The sequence below is a fragment of the Mucor velutinosus genome (genome assembly GCF_035048745.1).
Source record: "Mucor velutinosus strain NIH1002 chromosome Unknown tig00001549, whole genome shotgun sequence".
In the NCBI taxonomy this organism is placed as follows: domain Eukaryota; kingdom Fungi; phylum Mucoromycota; class Mucoromycetes; order Mucorales; family Mucoraceae; genus Mucor; species Mucor velutinosus.
The window spans coordinates 169,263-197,085 of record NW_027041929.1 but is presented as its reverse complement, the minus strand read 5'-3'; the positions used below and the strand labels follow the sequence as shown (position 1 = coordinate 197,085).

General features: G+C 38.3%; 9 protein-coding genes across 9 annotated transcripts; 5 read left to right on the top strand and 4 right to left on the bottom strand.

Moving 5' to 3' along the window:
* Positions 1–131: 131 nt before the first annotated feature.
* ATC70_006985 (uncharacterized protein) lies at positions 132–911 on the bottom strand (the record flags this gene model as incomplete). Its single annotated transcript, XM_064826251.1, has 1 exon — positions 132–911. The coding sequence occupies one exon, from the start codon at positions 909–911 to the stop codon at positions 132–134; it is 780 nt and encodes a 259-aa protein (XP_064676349.1).
* A 3,655-nt stretch (positions 912–4,566) lies between these two features.
* Positions 4,567–5,798, top strand: ATC70_006984 (uncharacterized protein; the record flags this gene model as incomplete). The annotated part of the gene is made up of 3 exons (XM_064826250.1): positions 4,567–4,684; positions 4,744–4,803; positions 4,867–5,798. 3 exons carry the CDS (start codon positions 4,567–4,569, stop codon positions 5,796–5,798), a joined length of 1,110 nt encoding a protein of 369 aa, XP_064676348.1.
* A 432-nt stretch (positions 5,799–6,230) lies between these two features.
* ATC70_006983 (uncharacterized protein) lies at positions 6,231–7,702 on the bottom strand (the record flags this gene model as incomplete). Its single annotated transcript, XM_064826249.1, has 5 exons — positions 6,231–6,619; positions 6,685–6,722; positions 6,800–7,387; positions 7,441–7,523; positions 7,601–7,702. 5 exons carry the CDS (start codon positions 7,700–7,702, stop codon positions 6,231–6,233), a joined length of 1,200 nt encoding a protein of 399 aa, XP_064676347.1.
* Positions 7,703–10,164: 2,462 nt separating this feature from the next.
* On the top strand, positions 10,165–10,479 carry ATC70_006982 (uncharacterized protein; the record flags this gene model as incomplete). The annotated part of the gene is made up of 1 exon (XM_064826248.1): positions 10,165–10,479. The coding sequence occupies one exon, from the start codon at positions 10,165–10,167 to the stop codon at positions 10,477–10,479; it is 315 nt and encodes a 104-aa protein (XP_064676346.1).
* A 114-nt stretch (positions 10,480–10,593) lies between these two features.
* Positions 10,594–12,124, top strand: ATC70_006981 (uncharacterized protein; the record flags this gene model as incomplete). The annotated part of the gene is made up of 4 exons (XM_064826247.1): positions 10,594–11,329; positions 11,412–11,428; positions 11,671–11,830; positions 11,898–12,124. The coding sequence occupies 4 exons, from the start codon at positions 10,594–10,596 to the stop codon at positions 12,122–12,124; spliced, it is 1,140 nt and encodes a 379-aa protein (XP_064676345.1).
* A 969-nt stretch (positions 12,125–13,093) lies between these two features.
* Positions 13,094–14,151, bottom strand: ATC70_006980 (uncharacterized protein; the record flags this gene model as incomplete). Its single annotated transcript, XM_064826246.1, has 2 exons — positions 13,094–13,570; positions 13,672–14,151. 2 exons carry the CDS (start codon positions 14,149–14,151, stop codon positions 13,094–13,096), a joined length of 957 nt encoding a protein of 318 aa, XP_064676344.1.
* Positions 14,152–23,242: 9,091 nt separating this feature from the next.
* Positions 23,243–23,623, top strand: ATC70_006979 (uncharacterized protein; the record flags this gene model as incomplete). Its single annotated transcript, XM_064826245.1, has 1 exon — positions 23,243–23,623. The coding sequence occupies one exon, from the start codon at positions 23,243–23,245 to the stop codon at positions 23,621–23,623; it is 381 nt and encodes a 126-aa protein (XP_064676343.1).
* A 409-nt stretch (positions 23,624–24,032) lies between these two features.
* Positions 24,033–25,506, bottom strand: SPP1 (COMPASS (complex proteins associated with Set1p) component; the record flags this gene model as incomplete). The annotated part of the gene is made up of 6 exons (XM_064826244.1): positions 24,033–24,392; positions 24,456–24,560; positions 24,617–24,850; positions 24,907–25,028; positions 25,085–25,232; positions 25,291–25,506. The coding sequence occupies 6 exons, from the start codon at positions 25,504–25,506 to the stop codon at positions 24,033–24,035; spliced, it is 1,185 nt and encodes a 394-aa protein (XP_064676342.1).
* Positions 25,507–25,903: 397 nt separating this feature from the next.
* Positions 25,904–26,809, top strand: 60S_2 (60s acidic ribosomal protein P2; the record flags this gene model as incomplete). Its single annotated transcript, XM_064826243.1, has 3 exons — positions 25,904–25,964; positions 26,016–26,427; positions 26,479–26,809. The coding sequence occupies 3 exons, from the start codon at positions 25,904–25,906 to the stop codon at positions 26,807–26,809; spliced, it is 804 nt and encodes a 267-aa protein (XP_064676341.1).
* Positions 26,810–27,823: the final 1,014 nt, after the last annotated feature.

Genomic DNA, 27,823 nt, shown 5'->3' with positions numbered 1-27,823 from the left:
AGACGCTTTTATTTTTTGATATTAGTTTAGCAAGTACAAATGAAGAGATATTTTTTAATGGGACAAAGACTATATCGTATAAATAGATAGGCATGCTTTGGTCAATACAAACAACCAAAATAAAGTAAAATTTAGCGACGACCAGCAGGCTCAGCATCTCCAAGCTCATCAGCTTCCTCTTCGTCGGGTTCAACTTCGTTCTCCTCAGGCTCAATCTCGTTTTCCTCAGGCTCAATCTCATTTTCCTCAGGCTCTTCTTCTTCGGGCTCTTCTTCATCAGGCTCACCAGTGATGGAACGCTTGCGCTTTCCCTTATCATTCTCATCATCTTCGTCTTCATCTTCATCTTCTTCGTCTTCGTTAGCTTTACGGCGAACAAGGTTCTCATTGCTTTCAGCAGCATCACCATCAGGACCACGACTAGTCAGCTCGTCCTCTTCCTCCTCCTCTTCTTCCGGCTCTTCTTCATCAAGCTCTTCCTCATCTTCTCCACCAGCAGCAGCATTGGTATCAGATGCATTATTAGCATTAATATCTGGATTGGCAATATCATCAGTAGTTACGGCTTCTGCACGACGTTGGAACAATCGTCTGGGGGAAAGGTTGAGGGACCTCTTCTTGAGAGCGGTCGCTGCGGGATCAGAACTAGCTGTTACGCAGCCAATGGCGCCTTCCAAGCCATTACCAAGAGCACAATCAACAAGGTCACCAGTGATGTGGCCATCAGTAAGACTATTACCAAGATTACCGTTAGCTACAGCATCGGTTACGCCTTTAGCAGTGTCACCAACACCGCCGTTTCCAACGCCACCAGCAACATCATCAAGGTTTTCACCAACAGGGATTGCACGAACAGAAGCCGACATAAAGACGGTAGCGACTAAACCGAGAGAAAGAATATTGAAACGCATCTTGTATTATTGTAACTATTAGAGAGACTAAATGTTGCTTATGGAGAAAAGAAACTATTTGGCTTTCATATAGACCTCTTTTATATGAAAGAAAAGAGAACGATGACATATTTACATGTAAATACAGAATATTTGTTGTAAATCATTAAAGGGATATTGTTGCTGCATGCGGGATACGCTTTATCAGTACCAACTTTTGTTATGTATATCCATGCATTCAAGTTTTTGTTCATTCAATATTACAACATTCGAAACTTGTAAGGTGGTTCTCCTTATGACATCTTCACTATCGATCAATATGAAAAAGACTATTGTGTCAATTAAGTTAATATTTTTTAGAACATGCCGAGGAAACAGCTGCTTGAACAGCAAAATATTCTGAAAGCTAATCTGTTGGTATTCTTCGCACATGTGCACACAACTAGTTTTCCAGCATACAGGCAAACAAACACATCAGCAGAGCTTCGCTCTATTTTGCTGTTACAGTATTTACACCAATGGAAACATGATCACCAACATGAGGCTAAGGATGATGCTGGTACAACGAGCATGATCTCCTTTTTTCAACTTGGTTACGCTACAGTGTTTTCTATTTATTCCAAACAAGTGTAGATCTCTTTGCTATGTATGTGCTCTGCCCCTGACCCCAAGTAAAACATCTTTTAGGGCTATAGTTATTGGTAGCGGCACGTTAAGTTCCATAATGGTTCGTATACTCTAAATACTCAATTAAATGACTATGGTTTGTTAGAGCAAGTTTTTGAAAATAGACTTACAGTTCCACCCCATTCGACGTTTTCAACGTATTGTAAAAGATAAGGGTGTACGCATTAGTTATGCAAGCTTCTTCCAACATGCAAATGGGCTATATTCATGTTATGATTCGCACATTGGCACAAATGTAAAAAGAAGATCGCCGTTTTTGTTTACAGCGAGTAGAATGGGTCCTTTTTTGCCACATTTCGTCAACTGCATAAGTAAAATAAAAGGGTATTATTCTCGTTTGTGAAGTGCATACTACCAAACTATAAAACTAGACTGATTTAAGCTATTGATATTAAGATAGAAAAATGTTTGTAAGCGTTCTTTATTACAAGCACAATTGACTGCACTTGTATTTAATGGATGGACTAGTATTTAGCATAAAAAGTGCTATCCTTCTTAGTATCCAAAGATCGACAATTAAGCACCAAATGTTTACATGCACCATGCATATAATCTCTATCTAATGGGTTCCATAGGAATCAGCTCGTCTGGGTTCGTATGCTACAGTATCACGCATGTATTACTTAACTTCGATAATATAAAAGATAGATATTCTTTCCCCAAGCCTTGATACTACAGTTGGTTCTGAATTATTAAGCCAGTCATACGTTTTTATTTGGTACCATTGCAGGACTACGTATATTTCTCAGAGACCAGAATCAGGTTTCATGCATTGATTTTCAGGTACCCCTGAGCGGAGAAATAAACTTTTATACACTTTTTGATCCGCCTTGTTGATGGAAGTTTTGTGATTCATCAATCCTCGCTCATCATTGCATGTCTCAAATCATACTGAAAGGTAGATCTTATGCTATTTCTCGAGAAATCATAGCAATTATTTGGTGTTAAAAGTCAAAAATTCTATAGGGAAGATATGTTCAACCAACAATAGTTTTGAAGATTTGCATATGCAATAGATCCACATGCTTATAATATTGGCTCTACCTACAATATTCTAACATACCCCAGTGTTTAAGCACTTGAAAGTAATGTTATATAAATCAAAAAAGGTGGATTTCTTAAAATAGGGCGAAATTGAAATTCTGCAAGCTAGCAGTACTTTAATTTGTTAGAGAGCTACACTCTATCTACATACAACCACACATCCTGTAATTCTGAAACTCTTTGAGAAGTTAGCGTCCACAAAATGAAATTCAAGACAGAGATTTTAGCAGATAGCCTTTCATAGTCAACTGCTGCTGAAGTTATAAATAAGTAAATGTTGCTTGTGGCCTGCGCTGTGACGAATTTCAAAATAACCAGAGAAACAGAACATCTTAATTAAACGATCTAGGTTGTCAATCGCAATCACTTTAAAACAATCAGGCCAGACACTTTATTTGGAAAGGCTTAGTCATTAAATCGACTTAATTAAATTTCGAAATCGAATCATCCTACGCAATGCTCTTTTAAATGACCTAGTTGATCCGATTATCAGGTGTAACTAGAGCTTCCCCACCTTTTTTTCCTCAAGTGTATTTTGTGTATCATTCCCCACTTTATTTAATTCAAGAAGAGCGAGAGAAACAAAACCTTAACCATATTCAATGTAGAGACTATCATGTACAATAGGACATATAAGGATTTTATCGACTAAAATGCCACCGATTACTTTTTATCGTAAAAAGATGAATGGGTCGCACAGCTGCTTTTAACTTCTTGTCAAGCACCGTATGTCACCAACATAAAACAGCATCAACAACAGCTATGCTAACAATGGCTGCAATATCCGCGGACACAAGAGCCATACTTTATTTACAACATCCTTGCTTATATAAATTCAAGAGGTAACATTGAACAGTTACATTGTATATCAACTGTTCCAATGCTATCATATAATGCCATGGGCACAAATTTCGTTCAGGGCCATAGTCCAATCAAGCATTTTTTGGGGAAAAAGTTCGAGCAATGAAGGCCTGGAGACTTTTGCAACACATGTTTAAATGTAGCACAGAATATAAAATGATAAAAAAGGGTTCTCTTACCCCTTCCCTTAAATTAGCCGTATGGGAATATTTGGCTGTTTTGTGTTTATTTCATTGATAATAAAAGCAAGTGTTTTAGATTGTGTGTGTGGAAATCACCTGTGAGAAAATACATGTTTTAAGTGTGTTGTTAGATTTGTTTGAATTCAAAAATAATTTTCAAATAGCTCTCTTGCTTCGTTACCAAACAAAAGAGAGCTGATAGCGTAGTTTAGTCTATCTTCTTTCTGTTGTCGCTGTAAAAAAAAAAAAAAAAAAAAAAAAAAGCAAGAGAGCTGATAAGATTACCAAACTGAATTTATCTCTGTATTCCCATTGGCACAAGAAAAAGGGTTTTCCCAAAAGACCCTTCTTTGTAGTTACCTAGTATTAATAATGGCTAAAAGGGTTACCTTAGACCTGTTTCGTTATTGAAATTGTGATGATAAAACTCGGAATCAACGACGCAGTTTCATAAATTTTGCGTATGAAAATCAGTCTATAGTGTTTGCATGTAAATAATGCTTTCATGTATCACCTTTAACAGCTGTCTTCCTTCACTACACTCCAAAAGTGCAATGATATGTAATGAAAAAAGGGTCTTGTGCGTACTTTACCTATTTAGTGCATCCTTGGAAATAACGTTACTATCGATAATATTGCTCGTACCACTTGATTACCATGGGTAAAGTAGGATTTTACGATATACAATTCGAACAAATGATAGGCCTTATCCGTGTGTGTCTGTATTCCCATCACTTACACCCCCATTGATTACGAACAAGGTGACATTTATATCAAACGTAACTCAAAACATCTAAAAGCATATAAAACTGATTAATTTTTTGCTCGACTCTGGTTTCTCTTCTTCTCTCTTTTCCTATAGATCTCACAGCTACACCTTACAACCACTCTCCCTCCATCTAATGTACTCTTCCACATCCAGCCGTCATCCACATATTTATACTGCAAGCCACATGTCTAGTCTCAATGTGAATAGTGTGTCTGCTAGTGATCCTTACCATTGGGATCAGCCAATGCATGGTAAACTGTAAAGATTTATGCCCAAACGTATGGTCATCTCATCCCGTAATTTCCAGTAGCCCACAATCAAGACCGAATGACCCTTAGTGACCATTCAGATGAATCTCCCTGGTATTCAGGTATGTGAATTCACACACAACTCTAAATATTACCAGCTTTTTACTGACGTGGGTCCCATATAGATGCCGTACTTTGCCAACCAGAACAATCAAAAAGATTGCACAATAACAATCAAATCAGCATAGATCAGTCCAATAATAGCATCAGCCATAAATCACTGAATTCTCATCAGCCATCTCTTGTTTATTCCTCCCTTCATCACAGTGCGGGTCCCAGAGCTGTAATTCCATCTAAAAGAGCGGCTCAGAACAGAGCTGCTCAGCGTGCGTTCCGTCAACGCAAAGAGCGCTATGTTAAAGATTTAGAGAGGAAGGCCAAGCTTATGGATGAATGGAAAGCTGAAATGGACCTGTTGCGCCAGCAAAATAAAGAGTTAAGAGAGTGCAACATGAATCTAGAAAAGCAAATTCACCAACAACAGCAACAATCACCCTCTACTGTGAACCAAACAAAGCTGATTTCACCTATTCATTCACCCAATCTATCAGCTGAGGTCGTTCCTGCTCCCGTTGTCGTAGTTATGGACCAGCCTACCCTCAATTCAACGAGAAGAAGAATTAAGCAAGAGCCACTCACCACACAAGACAAGTATCAAACCTCATTTGTGCCTGTAAATCTTCGTGCTCCAGATCAAACCAGCTTCATTGGCTCGCCTACTACCTCTTGCTCCTCATCTTCCTCATCTTCCTCAATAAATGGGTTGGAAGACATGTCATTGCAAGCACCAACACTGTACCATTCAAGTCAAATCCCTTGGACAACACCTGCTCCCAATGATTTTGACCATCGCTACGATGCAAATCTACATTTTATGTCTGGTGAACAAGCCTTGGATGATCTTTTTGTTATTTTACAAACACGTCAGAGACCTGAAATCTCACACAACTATGCCAACAACAGCCCCACCACCATAAGCTATGCAATGAATGAACAAAGATTGCCGACGCAGGAACATGACCAGAACGATAGCACGATGTTGGCAACAAGTTATTAATGAGACACACATACAACTGCCCTCAAGAAGGTTGCGTGTGTGCGAATATTCCACAACGTTACTCGAGATTGGAAACCCTTGATTCTTACTTGATCACTTTGACCCTTAATTCGTATGGTGTCACTTTCGCTTTTATGTATTCCCCCCCCCCTCCCCTCCCCTTCACTTTTTACATAGTATATACCATTTCTTCTCTTCTTTTTGCCCTCATTTATGTATGTATCCATTATAATTTATTCTTTTTATCATTTACAAAACAAATATTCCTATAAATAAATCTAGTACCTTTAGAATTTCAGTAAGATCAATGCTTGTTGTAACAATGTCTATTTTGGCTGGCTTGAGATAAGATTGGATTATTACCATTACACGCCCACACACAGATACTGGTACCCTGAACATTACAGGGTCGAATAAGGGGTTTCTCTTTTATTACGCATCTCTCCCAATTAACAGTGCTTGTTTTAAACGAGTTACACCTAACTGTAATGTCTTGGTATCGTAATGTGCAAAAGATAGACGAACATAGTAATCATCCTCGTTTCTCTTGGTTACAGTGAACAGGGTTCCGAGGCCTACACCAACGTCAATATTGTGTTGTCGTGTGATCTCCATCAACTGACTTCCTGGAATTGGAACCCTTAACCACACAAAGTAACCTCCTTTTGGTCGAATGTCGATAGAGCAGCCCAAAGGCACTAATTCCTTTTGAATGGGTTCGTATAAACCATGGTAGAGCCTGTCAGCGTGTGTCTTTTTGAGAAACTCAATATGGTAGTGAAGAGAGCCATCTATAAGCATTTCGTTGATGATTTGGCTTGCTACGTATACAGGTGTTAAATGTTTACATAATAGCAAATAAAAGGGTGTTCATGCAACAACTTACAAAGATAGGATGGGGAACCACCTGATATAAATGAACCACTATCAGAACAACAAAGAGAATTGCCTGTTGTGAGTAAAACCCTGCAATACAATCGAACCCTTTTTCGATCACTCACCATGCTCCAACTTGCTTTATAATGGTTTCACCAGCTTCGATCCAGCCAGCTCTTGCACCAGGTGCGAGCAGCTTAGAAAAAGAACCATTACTGACTACAACATGCTTATCTCCTCCATTGCTTGTGCTTTCCAAATCATAAGCTACTAGTCTCTTTGGTATTTCGCCTTCAAAAGTGAGGATGTCATAGACATCATCGCAGATAATCAGCATGTTGTACTTTTTTGCTAGTTGCACCAATCTTGCTCTCTTCTCATTAGATAAGATAGACCCTGTTGGATTCGCGTGTGTAGGTACGCAATACAAAATAGAATCAAAGATCATGCTCTCTTCTCTATCAATACTGCCGCGATGGTGATGCTCGATCAGGTAAGCTTCCAATCTATCTACATTGATGCCTGAGTCATTCTCCTCTGGGATACCGACAAATTGATCTCTTGTAAAGCCAACATTCAAAAACACATTGAAAGCTAAAAAGTAAGTTGGATCTTGAAAATATACCTGGCGAGTCGTTGTTTGTGGGCGAGTCAATATAGTCAGCAAATGCTGTAATGAGAGTGATGCTCCGGGCGTTGCGCATAAATGACGGCTAGGAACAAATCAGGTTATCCATGCATTTTATCTCTTTCCTTCTACTAATACCTTGATACAGCTGACTTGTACTCGTTCGAGAGGAACTCGGCTAGATTCTTTAGAAATCCTGGATGCCCCAATTCATCGCCATACTATAGTGCATAAAAGTATTACAAAGTTTATTGCCATCTGTGAGATGTGCTTTTCCAAGATAAATGATCAAAATTACTTGTAACACGTCGTTTGCTGCGTGGGGTGCAGTAAAGGCTTTCTGTGCTGCATTTGCAAATAAATCAGTTGGCAATATATCAGCAGAAGGCTGCCCATTCATGAAATTGATGCTCATAATCGATATTTTGGTGAAGAAAGATGGATCGAGCGAGTGGAGAAAGGAAGAAGATGACTAATGCTATTCATGGGAAATTTGGCTGGTTCCATAAATCAGGGACCCTGAGTATGAATATGTAAATGAGTACCACAATGTCTGTTTGATGTAGTTTGCCAACAGATTATAGTCAGGCTCTTGCAATGTAGCCTGGAAGTAGGTGTAAATGAGTGACCTGTTGATATAGATGTTTGTAAATCGATGCTTTCAAGCTTCAAGCTTGAGATCTAGATAGGTCTCGTTATTTTATTACATAATTTAACATCCAAATGGGCATCAAGGATACTTAATGTCCAAGCGTAATAGCGGACAGCCTGTACGGAATATCCGGTATGGATCAGACTTTTTAATAGGGACAACCAATGAATTTGAGCCACTATAACAGGGATAGATGAGCTACCTTAATAATATAGCCAGCAATTAGTTTGGAATACCAAGTTATAGATCATCTTGTTTTTTAAACTACTAAATCATACATTGCACTGTGATTTGAGCTGCTTAATGATTTGAGTAGTCTAATGCTTTAATATGTACAATATAAGACAGATAAGGCATTAAACAACGCCTCCGTACGTATATACATATGGGCATTTCTTCAGTCTTTTGTGAGGAAGTCCTTTTCTTTCTGACGTCAGGGGCAATGTTTCAAATTTTAGAATAGGATCCACCTTTCGAATATCTTATACGAAGTATATAGTATCCATTTTTGGAAAAATCAATGTGGAAGTTGTTTTCCTGTGCATCTTTCATAATAAAGACTTTACGAATTCACTATTGACGTTGTTAGGAATGTCATCGAGCCTTGCGATGACCTTATAGAGACGAATATGCATTGTTGAAGTTAGATGTCATTTCTAAAGTAAGAAAAGAGTTGATTGCTTGAATCCTATTAGTTGTCCCTAGTTGCATTACTTGAATTCATTGCACCATAAGAGCATAAAACTATGTTTAAACAAACAAACAAACAGACTTTTTTTCACTAGAAGTTTCTGATAATTACTGCTGTAATTTCCGTGTCTTCTTGTCATGTGCAGAGATATAGTTTAGTAGACTCAAATCATCATTATATATGCTGGGGAAACAGGGATGTGATTTATGCCGTATTTATTAAAGCCCTAAAGCAAAGAAATACAACCAAATTGGACAGCTTTTAGGCCTTCATATCTTGACATGTGGATCCTTCTGAGCCACTAGAATAACGCCAAACTATTGTACTCGCGCAGCAGTAACTTCCTAACACCTTTGCTCAACTTTTTGGGCCAAAAAAAAAACGGCCAAAAAAACGATCAAAAAGCATGAGGGGTACCTTATGGTTTTCATCGAATTTCAAACGATTGCATTTTTCATCTTGAAAATGAAGACTTTTACTATGGTATATATCATATCAAAACGTTTCTCTCAATCCAAAGCAACTTCTGAAACCACGTTTATGAGGTTTTCCTATGCAGGATTTTGACATTTTGGCCAAAAATCTTATTTCATATTTTCTAAAATTACTCAATAAGTTCAGTCAAAGCACTTATTACAATTAGCACCATTGAAAGCGCATGGTAAAATACTCCAAGAATGTATTAGGAAGCATCGTATGGTCATCACAATTTGTATAGTCGAATATTACAAAATAAATTAAAGAAGTCGACAAAGGACAAAATCTGTCCAATCTTGAGCAAAAAAAAGATGAGTTTAAATCGATTTTAGCAGGTGATGCTACTGTTGGTTGACCTAAATGCCTTTCTGATGATGACAATGATAATTGTGAAACTGATTGTGATGCTGGTCAAATAGGGATCATAAATTTGAAAGGACAATTACTTAGCTTGAATATTTTTTTCCTCCCTTTTGTTGGGGGTTTTTCCCTATAAAGGTGTCTTTTGCAATGACAATTTTACTATTAGAAAAATTGACACGAACGGAGAATGTACTGTATGCTGCATAAAACCTGAGTTCTCTTTCACATCGCCTCAATGATAGCTTCCGTGGATACCAGTGTAGAAGCAAAGGAGGACCTAAGGTGGAGGGGGAGTGCCACCCCTGACTCTGATATGACTTTCCTTTTATTATTTGATTATTTAAAATATATGTGATATACTAATTTTAAATGTCTTTGTTGGCGACAGCCCGCAGGGCGAGGCCATCATCGAGCATAGCGAGACCGATCGATTAGTAAATGTATACAAAAGAGTAGACATGGAATAAAAGATGATGTCTATTGTTTTGTAAATTGAATTCATCTTTATACTACCAACTGACACAAAGATTGTGGGTGCCTAATAATGCTTTTGAATACACAAATTATTGGCGCACATTTGGAAAATAAAATGGCACACATTTGAGAAAAAATTTGGCGCATAAAAAGGTTTAATATTGTCGTATTTGAGGGCTTCTTTACTTTTACATTAATTTTGAATATGAATGATTTTGTACATGAAGACGGCCAGGGAAACCTTTTTAACGACAAAGGCATGGCTGTTGCAGTCGTGGAAATGGAAGTAGATGAAGAGATGTATCCCATTGAAACGGTGACAAATTTTGGGATGTACCAGGAGCTCAAACCACCTGAAAAGCCCGAGAAAAACAATGAAAAGAAAGAAGACAGAGGAGATGTCAAGCTAGAGAACAATACGACAACCCGTATCTACAAAAGTTACAAGGAAGTAGAGAAGGAGCAACTGTTTGCTTTGGTCTATGAAAAAGGCATGAGTGCTAGAGAAGCAGCCCTGTAACTTCATATCACTCCACGCACAGCACAAAGATGGATAGCGAACAATCAGCGAGATCCTCAAACGTATACCGCAAAAAAAGAGGGTAGTGGAAGACCAGTCGGTAGACCAGCAATTATGGATGATCGTCATAAAACACATTTGGTCGACTTAATCGACGAAGAGCCTGCATTAGTGTTGGATCAGATGATGGATAGCCTAACAGCCGAGTTCATTGACCTCGAGATATCAAAAACAGCACTGTACAATTTCGTTAACAAAGAATGCAAGATCAGTCTGAAGAGAGCTCACTTCCATTCGGTTGAACGCAACTGCTTGGAAAAGATCACAGCAAGAAAGGAATGGGTAGAAAAATGGATGGCCACCGACATGGACTACATGAGCAACTGCGTATTCATCGACGAAGCAGCATTTCATATCAACATGAAGCGATCTATTGCATGGTCAAAAGTGGGAACTCGCGCCGTTGTCAAAATACCAAAGACTAGGGCAAAAACAACAACAATCTTGGGTGCAACCTGTGCTTTTGGTGTTGTCAACATTAAAGTAAGACGCCCTCGAGTAATGCCCACTTCCAAGAAAAGAAAAACCGTTGGATCGAGCGGACAAGCTCAAACACAGAGCAAAGGCACCGTTACAGGTCATTACTTTAACTTTATAAGCGACACCATGGACGAAATGGACAAGCACCCAGAGATTTTCAAGGACAACTACTTGATCATGGATAATGCTCCAATCCACACAAATGATGATATCAAGCTTCTTATTGAAAGTCGTGGCTACAGATGCGTCTATCTTCCTCCTTACTCGCCAGAGCTTAACCCTATTGAGCAATTCTGGTCTATTTGTAAGAGTAAGCTCAAACGAGAGAAGCTGTTGAAGGAAGAGACACTCACATCTAGAATCGGAGATGCATGCAATCAAGTGCTTATTAGTGATCTTAAAGGATTTTGTAAATACTCCTGTGATAGATTCGATGATTGCTTGAAAGGAATGCCTGTCTAGAAATAAAGATTATTTGTCGCATGTGTCGCATTCAATTTTTGTGCCAAATTTTAATCCATCTATGCGCCAGTTTTTTATCCAAATGTGTGCCAGTGAAAATAGTGTATTTTCCTTGTTATGGAGGGCCTCTGTATTTCTCGGGTTGATTCGGACTAGCAAACATCTCATACTCCTTTTTCAACACCATAGATCTCTTTGCCTCCTCGTGGTAAGATCTACTCCATCAACGAGGGTAACTACAGATACTTTGACGAGCCCAGCAAGAAATATGTCGATCAAGTCAAGCAAAAATACAGCGCTCGTTATGTTGGTTCCATGGTATCCGATATCCACCGAACATTGTTGTATGGTAAGTTACACACACGCGCATCAAAAACATGCGAAAGCACAAGCTAACTCCCCCTTCATGTGTGTAGGTGGTATCTTTGGTTACCCTACTGACTCAAAGTCAAAGAAAGGAAAGCTTAAAATCTTGTATGAAGTGTTCCCTATGGCCTTCTTGATTGAACAAGCTGGCGGTAAGGCGACAACTGGTACTATGGATTGTTTGGACTTGGTACCTGAACATATCCACGATCGTTCTGGTATTTGGCTCGGTTCCAAGGAGGACGTTGAGAATTTGGAGGCTTGCTATAAGGCTTAAATTTGTAAAATATATAAGACTTGAAAATTGTAGTAACAATAAAAAAAATGGGGGTTTCTTCATTATGCTGTAATTACCACAAAGGCGTTTTTGTTGTGCATTCGCAGTGTTCCTCTTGGTTTGATTTTCATTCTACTGGAGTGATGTTTGACTAAAGACCATCACGAAAGAGAAGGTAAATGTTAAAAGCAGGATGTCTGCATGGCCATCCAAATGAAATAAATATTTTTGATCAACTTGCTTTAGAAGATAGTGCTCACAATTCATGCTGATGTGTTGTCTGGTAGAAAACTCGCTGCTCTTCCCAGATGGATTTGTACAGATTTGAAAAGTGATGTAGTAGCAAAAGAGAAAGAAAGAGTCAGCTCCAAATCATTTCGCAACCTCATCATCAAAGCAATAAAAAACAAAGCGATCCCTCCTATACCAAACTTCCCTGATGGGCGCCAGAGTCATGGCATTATGGAGGACCGCTGCGTCTCAGCTACATCCACCTGATTCATGGTTGGAACTTCCTGGATCACAGCAGAGTCAACACTCCTTCCTTGCAGACGAAGAGGTGGCCTCAGCGATCATAATGTAACCCTGCTGCTCGTATAAAATGCTTAAAAGTACGTTGGCGCTTCTCACGTACTCTGGAAGATTCATTGTAGACAGTCTGAGGCTTTTCAAAACGAGCTACAACGAGCTACAACGATCTATAACGATCTACAACGATTTAAAGAGAGCTATAACGAGCTACCACGATCTACCAAGAGCTACAACGATTTAAAACGAGCTAAAATTCAAATACTTGTCAATTGTAGCTCATTAACTAGCAGCTATGCTATGCTATGAAGTGTTTGTATTGCTACAGATTCTAGAGTGTGTTCAATTTATTTTGTGAATCGTCGTCGCTGCTCTACTGTAGCTTTGTTATCAAATGATGATCTGCAATTAACATATATCTAAATTTGAGAGAAGAGAGAATTACTCAATGTCCGTTGGCAGCTTGTTCTTGAGCGAGTTTTCTGGAAGCACTGTAGTCAGTCCTTGCTCTTCATTTTCCATAATCTCGTACACCAGCTTTTGCTTCTGTAACTCCATTTCCAAATAGCACAGGATCTCGAAAATTTTGGGCCATCGATTTCTTTCGCCATAAATGGTAGGCACCTGAGCAGATCGGATTTCTTTGTATTCATACTTGCCGTCGAATAGGAAGCGAACTTCAGACAGAATGACGGTGGAATTGACGCTCTGGATTCCATAGACTTTGGTATTGATAAAGCTTTGCACGTCAGAATTGAGGTGGTGGCCTGCGATTCGCTTCATCATGCTGATTAACGTGCTAATCTGCTTGGTAGCGTCGTCAATAACCTTGTCACTAGATGCATTTGATAATCCAGATGATCCCTCCAATGCCACTCTTTCGAATCCCCAATGATCGTAGCCCATTCCGTCGACAAGCTTATCCTCGTCAATTGATAGCGTTGGGATTTCACACCAATTCATTTGTAAGAGACCCGTCTGATTTGAAAAGTTTCAAAGATAGGCACAATATAACGTACCCAAAACGTTCGTTCGTAATCCCTTTTGCTGGTCGAGGAAGGCGGTACAGCAGACGTGCATGTGTCTACAAAACGAGTAAACATGAACTTGGCGGCGCGTTCTGCTGGGATCTCTGCTCTGCTTGGGCCAATTTTGCTGGAGAACACCTGTACACTGTTGATGTTGCTGCGCTTGCTGAGGATGATAGTGGTGGCATCTGTTTGCTTTGTGTGCTTGGCGACATGTGTTCTGAAGTCTTCAGTGTCTCCAAAGTGACTCAAGCATGATGGGCACGCGAATCTCTCTGGGATCTGGCTGTTTGTTGACTTTACAAAGACAAAGTCCTTTGTATCTCTATGGCGCTGTCCTCGTTTCATGGCTGGTACTTCAATCTCGTGCTCAGTCAGCAGATGCAATCGTAGATTGCGACCCTCAGACTTTACTTCATTGCATTGGTAACAAGCGTAAATGAGCCTGACAACTTGCGGAGTAGCCGACATCTGAGCGCAATCTACGATATGCCGAAAGTATCTGAAATAAGTTTAATTTTTTAAAAAATGGAAATTCCCTACATACCGTACCGTCACTACAAATTGAAACGCGAACGGTTGAATGCCAGTAAATGCTTGCAAGCATGATCTTGATGCGATTCACTTACCGAGGAGGTACTGCTCCAAAGACCAGGAGCGCAACCGTGTTTATCACGGGGAGCTTGAGAGGAGGGACATCAATTTCCTTGAAAGCATTGTCATCCAAGCCAAAAAGCACTTGGTGACAGGCACGTATACAATGTTTCGAGCATTGGTACCGTTCAACTTGTACGATAAGCAACACTTGTCAAGGAATCAGTCAGGCAGAACCAGTCGCAATTATAGATAGTTAATTTGCTTGGCAGAAATGTAAATTTAAAGCAATTTTGCTATAAAATCGATACAAACAGTGATTATATGGATATTGGTGTATTTTTAATGCTCGGCTGTATTGTTTTTATGACTTGAAACTACTTGAAGACGAAACCCAATATTTAGCGTTGTGCAGGAAGTAATTTTGGATGGTGCAAATAGCATAACCTTTTTTTCTCAACACAAGGCCCTGTAAAAGATTGTCTTGTGACAAGTCAATACACATTATGGCTTGACGCTTTTGTCAATGGTGTCCTTTGGAAAGCGATATATAATATACACAAATGAAAGCGTATCAGCCTTCTGGTCTACGTACTGTTGCCTTATGTGAAATTGGCCAATTTGCATCCCTATTTCGATCTGTTTGCCACACTTCTAAGTTGGGTTTGATAACAAATGACAGGCATTATGCTGTCTGCCCGTATTTGAAGCATTTACAGAAGCTAATTGTCAACCAATGCCATGTCGTTCAATTGCCCAAAATACTTAAACCGCTCCATGTTTACATCATAATAACTTCCAACGATTCACTAGTAGATGAGCAAGTCGAGCGATATTATTTTATATTATGACGAGAAGCCTTCAATTTTATTGTGATTTACTATTTGAAAATGCAATCATGTTCACCATTAGTTTCTCACAGAAATAGTGGTAGGGGTGATATTTCGCATCGTGCACAATCGAGATCTCTTCAATTACATTTGCACCTTTCACTACGGCCGAACTTAGGAGTTCATGGGCTCCTTGACAAGATCAAATGAGCCCAAGCAGCTCATTTGAGCTGGTGAAAGAGATCATTCGAGCGTTTTTTTAGTTGAGTATATGAATGTATGTATATTCTTATGAAATTGAAGGTATAAACTAACGCATTCATCACAAACAGTTAAATTTGATTCTGAAATGAAAAGGTGCAAAATTGATTGAGATATAGCGATTTGAAATTAGCGCATAGAATACTGGAAAGCTCCCAAGCTTGTTTATGAGATCAAATGAGCAGCCACTGTTCCAGAATTATTAAAAACCATGAGTGCCGTCTTTTTATTCCTGATGGGATCGCAAAATGTGGTTATTGAAAGCGAATCCGTCGTAAGTGTCTCCTTGTGGATGGAAAATGACCATTTCAATGCGCAATATAATAGATGGTTTTGCAGTACGTATGTAGTACATTGGTTCATTATTGGATCGTTTATTTATAATACATAAAAAGCAAGCTAATAAAGCTTTATAATCTACAAATTAGCTGTATTTCACAGGTGTCCTTAACATCTTCCCCTCCTGGCGTGATCACTGAAAACTGGTTATCGTTGTTCAGGCGCTGAACCAAGCAAAATTGGTTTCAGATTCAAAATCTATAGATTGTAAACGACATAAATACTAGCGAATTTGAATACTCACTCTCCATCTTATAATTTGTATTGAAGTGAAGAGTTTAAGTAGAAGTTTCAAGCCATGCGAAAGCAGCTTAGTACGCTCTAAGGAAAAATTTACCCTTCCTACATGGCTTGCCATAAAAAATGAGCATATTATTAAGTTAACTTACATATAATAGTATAAATGATTGCCATAGTTTCATTAAAACATCGGTTCATAATGACTCGCTTGCTGTAGAGCATAAACTTAGTATAAATAGAATAACTCTTGTCTTCATCAATGAATCTTTAGTTTTTGTGTCTGATCTTATTCAAATAAGTCTTTTCTGGGTTTTATAATATCGAACATTTTTGATAAGCGACAAATAATAATCCTTTTATTCTTTGTGCTTAACATTATTAGTATAACTGCCAATTCAACCAGGCCTCTTTTTTTTACATTAACTAAACTTTGCTTCTTGTGTTTGCTCTACAAAATGAAACCATAATTGGATACCTACTACGATGCTTTCTACCATGGCAAAAATACGGTACGTCCTTCTTCAATAACAATTGCGTTTGAGCGATCAGTTTTGGATAATTTGCCTTTACGGCAGTGTACGGTAGCTCCTTGAGTAATCCATTTTAACCCGATCTCACTGCAGTATGTTGATGCAGACTCTTTTATGACAGGACTTGTAGGTAGTATCATCATAAATCTTTGTTGTTTAGTCAATTTCAATGCATTGTGCTGACACTGACTCAGCGTGCACAGTATCAGCCATTTCTCCTTAATAATTATGAGTGTCCAACATTGTGGATAGACTTTAAATCTAGTTCATGGCTAGACATAACATCCCTATTGCGGACGACCATCAAAAGTTTACTGCTGACCTAACGAGCAACTTGTTCAAACCGAGCAAGTGGTTAGATTCAAAGTTGTATAATATTATTGACGCTCAAGTCTTTAAATTACTGTAATAGCGCATTTCAAAAAGAAAGATTTATGTCTCAGAATTACAATAAAAGCATCTTTCACTTAAGACTTGAGCTTCTACAATGCTGAATATTTGGAGCGTTAAGTAGAAATGAAATTTACTTACTCGTTTGTCAATACGATCTACAACGCCTTACTTGGAGGTCAGATTCTGTCCAAATCTAACCATTTTCAACCACAAATAACTCGTGCCACAAAGCGTTTTATGCGCTTGGAGTAACACCAAACGGCTCCCCTTGGTTGCGCTTTACTTACTGATGCTTTATCTCAAATTTTTTTAGGTCACTGCAAATCCATGAAAATCTTTATTTTTTCATGAGTACTAGCAAGGGAAAATTCTTGAAAATCAAACGATCGCGTTTTTCACTCCAAAAATGAAGACTTTTTCTATGGCACATATGAGATCAAATTGATTGTAGATTTGAACTGCAACATTGGCGACTACGTTTATGAGACTTTCATATGCTAAATCTTGACATTTTTGCGGAAAACCTATATTCATATCTTTGAAGATTGCTCATTATTTTCAGTCTGAGATCTCAACGCAACCAACATCATTCGATGCGCTTAATTGACTCTGCAGTAAAAAGGGGGTTAAAAAAGCAGGTAGAATACTGTTAAAATCCTTCTTTATTTGAAATTAGGATAATGTGCAATAAAATGTATATTCTACGTCTCTATTTATATTATTTGGTTTATATCTCTTATCTGGCAGCAGTTTAGTAGTTGCCAGTGATTCCATTACTTTATATATTTTTGTTGGGTCATTTAGTTGTTGATCTGATGGATCAGGAACGGTATTTCAATATATGGTTTTTGAATCATGCGTAAAGAATAGCTCTTTATTGTTGAGCCTGTATCCTTTTTAGGTATATTTATGTTACAACACATTACAATACCCTTGACATTTACTTTAGTATCTGTCATCTCTTATTTTAGAGCATTTAACCCTTGCTATCATCATGCTAATACTATTATTATGCATGCCTATCTGCTGATGGTAGCATGGTTTGATTGAGATGACATTTATTTTGGGTTTTGTTTATGATGGGAATCTAGTCTAGTTCACTTCAGACTCTTTATAGACGCATTAGAAAGTAAAGACTGACAACGACAATTTCTATAGTCGAATTTGACAAAAACGTTTAGAAAATGTAAAATTAAGTCAAGTTGAAATACGAAAATGGCCACTGTACAAATCCATGTTCAAGTGCCGCAACCGCAATTGCCTCGGCAGAAGGCTGAGGTCAAGTCTACTGACGGTGACGTCGGATAAGGCGCTGCCCTTCTATTTTTTTTCTCCGTTTCCTCCGTTTGCAAAACGCGTTTAGTATCAAACCATAATATTTTCTTTAAAAGCGTTTTGATTGAAGATAGCACTCTTGCTTCTGATAACACTGTCGTGTACTGCTAAAAGAGCCTGACATTACCGCTCTGACGTGTAATATAGAAGGTATTATTTGATTATGTGCACTGGAAGGTGTAGAACTAACATTAAACGTATATATTTATTAAACTTTAATATTTCTTTTGCCTGTTTTACGTGGATGCTGCTGCTGGTAATCTGGTCTTTCCTGGTCTACTGTCTTTATTGTATGGTTGTTCTATGGTCTATCTGTGGTCTATCTGTGGTTTATATCTGGTCTATCTCTGGTGATTGCCTATTTTCTGGTCCATTTACGGTAGTGGTAAGTGGTAAGTATCTTTTTTCTTCTGGTAGCGATGATATAAACTTTCTTTGAACGTTTGTACTATTGCTTCCTTCCTCATGATGATGCATTCATGATGTTTTCTTTGTTGCTTCTTTCTTTTTCTTTTGTTGATTGTGTTGCCTCTATGGCTTCACATGAAACAACATCTTAGTCATTATGTTCTATTGCAAACTTATAATACCATTGTTGCTTTTGCAGTTGTGCGTGTTTGTGTTGCTCTATATCTGGCTATTACCATGTATGTTGCTCATATATGCATTTTTGTTGCAACAACAGTGAGCTGTTCTGAACGTCTCTAATGTTGTATTTCTTATGCTTTTCTTTGACTCACTTTGTGTGAGTATCCCTTTTTTGCCTATGTACTACTACTATATTCTTGTAGTAGTATGTTCTCTTCTTCTTTCTTTTATTCTTATTATGTTTCTTTGAAGCATACCTTTTTTACGTTGTGTGGATGTGCCTATCCCTGAAGCTCAACAAGATCTTATCCGAGGCTAGGAGGTGGATAGGCTGCCTCCACTTAGTTATCACTACTTACTTTGGTGATGATTGAGGGTCTCAACGCCAGAACTTAAAGCTAGGTGGTGTAAGTAAGGCATGCTCTAGCATCTGGGGGAAGTTTGATGATAGCAGCGGCTATATTGCTATTATAGCGGAGCTTAAAATTTTGCCTCACATCAAAACAGGGGGAAACCCTCGCAAAATTTTTTTAGGTCAGCGGAGTTTTCAAGCAATTTGATTGGCTGAAAGATTCAGGGATCGAAGGATTCTAGCTAATTGATCTCCTATTGAGCTGTCATCTATAATGAGTTTATATTTGTAATAAAAAGGTAGCAAAGTATGTTGTTGTTTAGGATATAGATCATCTCTGAGAGACAAATGTATTAGGCGTTGTATATTACATAAGAGGATTTGAGAATGAGCTGAGATGCATAGTAGAAGTGAGAGGTCTTTATTCAAGCAGCACGAAGGAACATGAGTGGTGCCATCAAATGGCTAATCTATATCCTGGTTCCTGGAGAGTGGTAGCCTATGACCTTTCGTCTCTGGAAGTGGGTTTCAATTCCGACAAATGTTCTTCCGTCAAAGCTATTAGGAAGAACATTCTATCCTGGATCGTCTTTGTTGTTTATCCTTGACTGGTGGTTCATGAGTTCTTATACAGCACATCCTCGTTAACTGGTTCAAGGCTTATACAATTATCCCGCATTCAAGCTCAAAGTCCTATTGCTGCGGCACTGTCAAATAACTATAAATAACTTTGATATCTACACTAGTTTGATCCCTATTCAATCTTGGAATAACATAATAAATATATTCAGTTCTAATTGTATTTACTCTGTCTATATTTCGTTATTCTAAACAGTTGTAAATGTCTGAAAGTACGTGAGAATGGATATAAGTTTATCTCAGAAAAATCAGATAGAGAGAGAAGGGAAGGGTGAATGTCTACTGCTATTTATATGTATGATATATGGATTGCTTACACACTAGTCTAGAATGTTGTTCTCATGCTACGTTTTAGTGTCAATCTTCACTTATGCTAAATGGTAATTATTTCTGTGGAATTTGAGGCTTTATAGACTAAAATTCACGGAAAGAAAGAATAAAAAAACAGTAAAGTCAACTTGATAAAGGTATGTTTTATTATCAAACTGACAGACGTAAAGTAAACTGAAGTCTCTCTACTGGCCAGGTAGATGATCCTTCTTATATACTATAACAATGGATAAAAGTTCTATTAATTAGATTGACAAATAAGTCAACTCAGATCAACTAATGTCTAATCATGCTAAAAGACAACTCCAGCAAGCTAATCATGATTTAGCTTTGCCTGGATGAATAATTAGACTCCCATCCAAAGTACCCTGATCTATCCTTTCTATAACGATAATTAATATCAATCTAATAGCATGTATCCGATAGGTACAGTATCCTTAGTCTTTACCAATAGTACATATCTGATTGTATATCGCTGAGCATACATCTCTTTAGCATGTACCTGGATATATGGCATGTCTATAGCATATCGTATGCATGTCTATAGCATGTCTCATATACAGTACAAGCCTGTAGTACATAAAGTATCTGTAGCTAGTATCACGGATATAAGCATGTGTCTTATAGCGTGGATCATAAAGTGCACATCTGAAGCAACAAGCTCATAGTGCATTAATCTTGGTGCTTATCCAGATATGGTAAACATCCGTAGTCAATATCGGAATACAAGTATAAGTCTATAGCGCCATCCATGTCCGTGGTGCCATCTATAGCCTATATCTTATATAGTATGAATCTTATAGTACTAGCGTATCTGAAGTCCATATCTTCTTATAATATAAATCGATATCGTACATCTAATCCAGTGTACATGCAGTTTATATCTAAATCTGGTAACTGGATGAACTGTCGGAATGCAGATCATAGTGGATGTATTCCACACCATAGATAATATGAAGGGTCTTCATGTGTAAGTAGAAGGTCCGCATGAAAGTATTCGTATTTTGATAAGATACGCAAGGGTAATTGATAGTGTGAGCTGCCGCTGCATAGGTTAGTTCTCACCAAAGCAAAGCGACGGTAGAGAGTCATTCGAAGCGTAGACATACTCGTTTAGCTTAAAAAAAAGCTGTATAACATCTTATCCAAGACATTTATTGTATATGTATAAAATAGCGCCATGATAGCTTCTCAAACTATCATCTATCCGTAATTATATACGTCAACAACCAACAGTAACTGAGCCATAGATGATTTTCATAAGTAATTTAAAACTGTGTATGCCATCTTTAAAAACATTATCATGCCAACACGCTTCATCAGAATAGCTCTTTCATTTGAGGGCAACAGATTAAAGGTGCAGTGATTCTGATAGGCTTCCTTTATGCACACATCACTTCAAAATGACAAAACCTTTATCCCTGGATTCACGTTTGTAATTCTCCTTGAGCAACATTCGCATAATATTATAAATCATTTCTGTTTGTCCTTCGGGATTAGTTGTACCTGAAAAGACGCAAATTAGTGATTAAATAAGATGAATTATATAAACAAAAATCTTACTTTGCAACCTCCTTTTCAAATCAAGTACATATATTTATCAATTATTCATCAGCTGCTATCATGTCAATAATGCCACATATAATGTTATATTTACAGAAAAATTAACTTGGATTCATCAAGAGAAATTAAATTTATAAGCCATTCGGGCTTGGGCTTAGTATAGTAGTTCAATTTGTTTACCCTTTGTTCTAATCTACAGTAAATATGACATTTGTATGTGAACAACTGCATTCTGAAACTAGTAGTAGGCGATACTTTTAGTAGCTGTATATAATTGAGTGAATGGGTGCACTGCTCCAGTGCTATGGATCTGTACAAGATGGGTGGTAGTGTTCCTCTTTCGCAAAAAAAAAAAAAAAAAAGGAAAAGTGACATTTTCATGTTTTGCACAAGTTATTTCGCGGTCGTTTGAGGCATCATTAGTTGAGTCTACCCTTAAAAGCACAATTCTAATCGCTATACCACTAAAATAACAGTATAGCATGTTTAATCAATCAATAAGTCTGATGCCTCGAAAGAGATCCTACCAGTACATTTGATAATCATGGCTTCCGCCAGCATCATTTGCACTTGCAGACACATCAAACCAACATATATCATGCGCTCCGAAAAGAGTCTAATGTTTTTAAGCATTATTCTCTTGAAGATCATCTGTCATTGTACTTGAAACTCTAATAGACCGACCTTGATGAATAAAATTGCATGAGATTGATAATCTTTAGTTGTGCTACAAGCCAAAACAGGCTAATAAATAAGAAGGCAAGTGTCTATATGTCACTGACTACATATAATCTATTAGCTTGTAACCTAAAATTATAACTGGATGCTTGGAGAGGAGAACCCGGCTTGATTTCAACATTTCCGCTCAAGTGGAGGTTCCACAACAACGACAGTTTTAGCAATTGCAAAAAAAAAAAAAAAAAAAAAAAAAAAGTTTGATGGAGTTTGTATCAACAACATTGCCTTTTTCTGCTGCTGCTGCTTGTTGAGAGGACAATGAGAGGACATGTGGGCGTATTCAAAGTCTTGTTGCTGGTGATGTACATTCGGTGCTTGACCCGCAATCACTTTACCCAAAGCTCTTTATCGTGTCTAGCCTGAAAAAATAAGCAATCAGACTGGAGGGCCGATATCATATGATAGCAAATATGTCATCTGATTGCAATAACCTGGAAGCATACGCGGTTCATGGCAGAGAGAAAAGGGTTCTGCTATATAAAAAATGCAGTCTAAATTAAGGCAGAGATGTTCAATGTTGTTGATTTTGGGGAGTGTGAGTGAATATGGGCGATATTTTGTGATAATTCCCAAATTCAAATTATGAAATAACAATCCCTTTTCTCTCTCTCTCTCTCTGTCTCTTCTTCTTTTTCTATTCCATTTTGCTTATCTTTTTTTTTTTTCTCTTTCTCTTGTAATCCACATTTAGCCTTTCGATTTAAAACTTGTCATCTACCTGAATTTAGTGTTCCATCATATAAACAAGTAAGGCTGCAGCATGAAATGTTCCCTCTCCTCATTAACTGTTCTTTTTCGCAGTGGCATATCAATACCAACACTATCCTTACATGAATTACGGAGGATACGGCAACGCATACCCGCCTACAACAATGTATGGTCAGCAAATGCTAACGAATTATCCCGCCAATAACTATTACGCTGGAGCAATGAATCCATATGCCGCAACTGGAGCAGGCTACTATCCAAATCAAGCATACCTGGGTAATCAAGGATACTATGGTTACGGTGCTGGCAGCGCTTATGGCGCTTACGGTGGCTACGGCGGCTATGGTGCAGGTGGAATGGGATACTATCCTTACAAACAAAGTACGCTTCGAAACATTTTCAATCGAATTCGTCACGGATCGAGTTACGGCTACGGATATCCAAATCAAATGTTGGGCTATGAGTATGGAAGACATCGAGGTAACTGGATTGATTATCAATAACAAGTTGCATGCAACGAGAAAAATTATATATATGTTTATACCTGATTTCCTTATTTTTTCGCCATGTTGTAATTGACACGCATTACATATATTAAAATCAACACTATTGTAGCCTGTTATAAGCTTATTTTCTCCTTTTTTTTTCTTTTGATTGGTTTAACTCTGACTCGCTTATTTATGGGATTTGGAATTGAGAAATGTATCGCTGATAACAGTAGTGCTTTCGTTGTCAAATAGTTCAACGTTCATATTATGTATTAGTGATGGCATTAGATCATATAAAGTGAAATTAGGTGAAGGGAAATATATATATAAGCTAGATATATGTATTTATACAAATAGATTGAAAACGAATGTGATAAAGAAAGGATAAATAGTCTGTTGTAAGTGATGGAGTGGGGTATTAGAGTTAGTTGCATAAAACGTAGATCAGAGTGGAAATGACACCTATCAATACAGCAAACAAAATTTGGATGCTTTTGATTTGAATCGCATCCAGAAAACTAAATGATGTAGTGGCAGATGTCGGTTTCTTGGGTTGCTGCCTTGATAGCTCTTCTAAACGATGCTCAAGATCCTTTACTTTCTGGCTCTCTGCCAGTAATTGCTGCTTGATCCCGTCTCGCTCGGATCTGCTGTTGTCTAGCTCTTTTTCAAATCGATGTAGTTCGTTTTTTGCTGTCTGTATCGTTTGGTTTTGGTATTTCCATTTTTCGTCATAGGATTTGATGGTAGCTTCCGCTTGATTCAATTGCGCTTGGAGCTCATCCTGTACAAATATCATGAGCACATGCCATTTTATCACATCCACACCATGTCAACACCACTTTACACTTTTTCTTAATCGGTCCTCACTGAATACTTTGTCTAAATCTGTCACTGTGTTCTTGATCGTCTTGAGCTCATTCTCTACATGTCTTGATTTCTCTATTTCAGACTAGAAAAACTTTTTTCAGCCGCTATTGAGATACGCATCTCCTTCAAATGATCTACCTGTAACTTGGCTAACACGGATTCCAACTTTTTTGATCTCTTTCCTGACGCAGCAGCAGCAGCTCCTACCCCTCCTCCTCCTCCTCCTCCAGTGCCGCCAGTACTTATTCCTCCTGTAGATGCTATACCTCCTGATGTCATGGCTGCTATCGTCGAAGAAGATCCATTCGTCATGTCTGATCCAATGGAGGAGAGAGTGCTAATGGAGGATGTGGATGATTTTCGCACTAATGACTAGCATGTTGAAAGCATTAGCGTATCTAAAATCGATATTTATCAGCTCAACTTACATGCGGATCTGGATACACTTGCACGTGGTGGCTGTTTGATAGTTCTTTGATGATACCATCATCCACCTGGGACAATGGCACTGGAAATACATATACAGAGCACGACACTTTATGGTACATGACTAGACACAATTGCAGTTAAGTGAATCAACTCGTCTTTTGCTAGTGCTATACTCACTGGCACCATGATCATTCAGAATATCAATGCCAAACTCTATCTCGTCTTTATCGTGCAATTCCCTAGGCTCGCTCTCTTCGCCTTCGTTGGATAATCTTTCCTCATTGACAAAAGTGCCGTTGCTCGATTTCACATCCTTTACATACACCTATCGATAGTGTTCAATGACACACTTTTCTCATCCGCCTACATCAAACGTTGCTTACTTTGCTCCTATCGCACCAAATCTCGGCGTGTTGTCTCGATAATACTTTCGAGTCAAAGTATCCATTAAAGGCTGTAGGAGCCGTTTTTGATGAGGTTTGTCGACCAATGCGAATCTTGACCTTGTCTTTGAGTTCCAAGGTTCTTGTTTGAAATGCAGCATTGTGTGGTTTCAAAATAACAGTGAAGATTGAGCCTCGTTTTTGTATTGTAGACATATGTTGAGCACCTAGTTGGATTGACAAGAAAGGAGGGTTCCTGAAAATATGAGCAAAACAAGGCAAACAACAGAAAATGGAGGATAAAAGAAAGAAAAAAAGGAGGAAATGTTATCTATAATACCTTTTGGTTTTGATAATTTAACGGTTTCGTCATGAACCGGCATAACTGTTGAAGACTCGGTCATCACACTGCTACGAATGGGGAATATGGAATGGATATTAGGAAGAAAATGGTGAACAAGCAAGCAATTCAACTGACGTCGCTTTTTAATGAAAATGGGTTATGTGCACCACTACCACCTGCGCTTTGTACCACTCAAATGATGTGCTGACTCAGATCTTTCATGTTGTAGTGCCATCTCACTCTCTCTTTTTTTTTACTGAATCCATCAATATGTCGACAGTACCTCATTCAACTGCTTCAAACGGCTTTCAAGCACAAGCAGACGCTTATGGTAATGTAGATGTCCTGAAGATGTATCGTCAAATTAACCCCTCCATGACAGCCAAAGCCCGTCCTAGTTACCCAGATGAAGCCATTGCCTTCATCTCGTCCCTGATGGCAGATCATCAGAAGCCCCAAAAAGTGTTGGATTTAGGCGCAGGAACAGGCATTATGACAAAACTGTTGGTAGAGCAATGTGAGTTTCAAGTAACTGCTGTTGAGCCTGTGGATAATATGCGACTCAAATTGGAGTCGATTGTACCCCAAGCTACATCTCTCGGAGGCACAGCATGGTCTATTCCCGTAGAAGATGCATCTCAAGATATGGTCATGCTTGCACAGTGCTTTCACTGGTTTGATGATATCAAAAGCCTGAAAGAGATTCATCGAGTACTGAAGCCTGGCGGGCTCATCATTCTTATATGGAACATGGAGAGCAGAGAGCGATCTGAATGGGTTGCTAAGCTAAGAGAGTAAGTGGAAGGGTATGTATGCTGTTCCCATACCAAATTGACCGCCTATAGTCTGTATCAAGTCTACGATGGTACTGCTCCTCAATACAGAATGGGGCATTGGAAAAAGGTGTTTGATACTGACGAGGCTCAAGCATTGTATGCCTTGCCATTGCAGCATAAGCAGTTCATCTTTGATGTGCCTGCCAAGCGTGATCATATCTGGCCTCGTATTATGAGCAAGAGCTACATTGCTATTTTGGATCAAGAAAAATGCAATAAATTACACCAAGATGTGCAAGCTGTGTTGGAAGATCCTCAATACAAACTTCCCAAGAACGGTTCTGATGAAGAATTTATCTACTGCCATGATACAGACATGTATTGGGCTTGTAAGAAATAGATCCATATCATCATAACATAATAAATGTACAGTCCCTAGACACTTTTACAACCCTAATATGGAAACTGAATTTCTAGGCATGTGTCAGGCCTGGCTCATATATGATTAATGCTTTTACAATCAATCAACAAAAACCACTGTTATTTTTACCCTCTTTCTATGCTCAATGCTGTTAACGTTTTTTTTTTTTTTTTTTTTTTTTTTTTTTGAACGACGGCCCGAAATCTCAGAGATTTCACTCCTTACTGCAGACATGTTATGCAGTCTATGATTCGTCAATGTCCAGATTGACGTTAATAAATATAGGATACAAGAAAATAGCATGATGAACGATAGTGCTATGACTTGCCGCCTACCTTCCATATGCTTCAAAAGCATCTGTTACTGTATTGCCTCCGTGATGAAAAGGGCATTCAGTTTGTCAGCCAACCCCACCAGTCAAACTCAATTAAAACCCAGATACATAGTCTGTTGCAGATTGGCCAAATCTTAATAATATTCGACTCAATTGAACTATTTTAGCAGATTCGACTATATAAAATATGATAATCATCCTATTGCTTCTTTAAGCTTCCTTGGAGTACTTTTCAAGGTGCATCCAATGGTGCCAAGTAATATAGATGTTTTTAATAAACCTATTGAGCAATCTATAAATATATGAAAAGAGGTTTCTGGCCAAAACGTCGAAATTCTACATATCAAAGTCCCACAAAGATGATTTCAAGGGCTACGTTGGATCGAGAGGAACATTTGGATATAATACATACCATAGTAAAAGTCTTCATTATCAAGATAAAAAATGCGATCGTTTGATTTTCAACGAAAACCATGAGGGGTACCTCATGCTTTTTGGTCGAATTTTATCCATGTTTTTTTGATCCCCAAAAAAGTTGAGCAAAGGTGTCAGAAAGTAACTGTCAGATGAGAGCAATTGTTTAGTGCTATTTTGACGATCTAAAACGGCCTTGAACGCGAGAAAACGCAGCTCAAATACACTCAGATTTTGCTCTATTA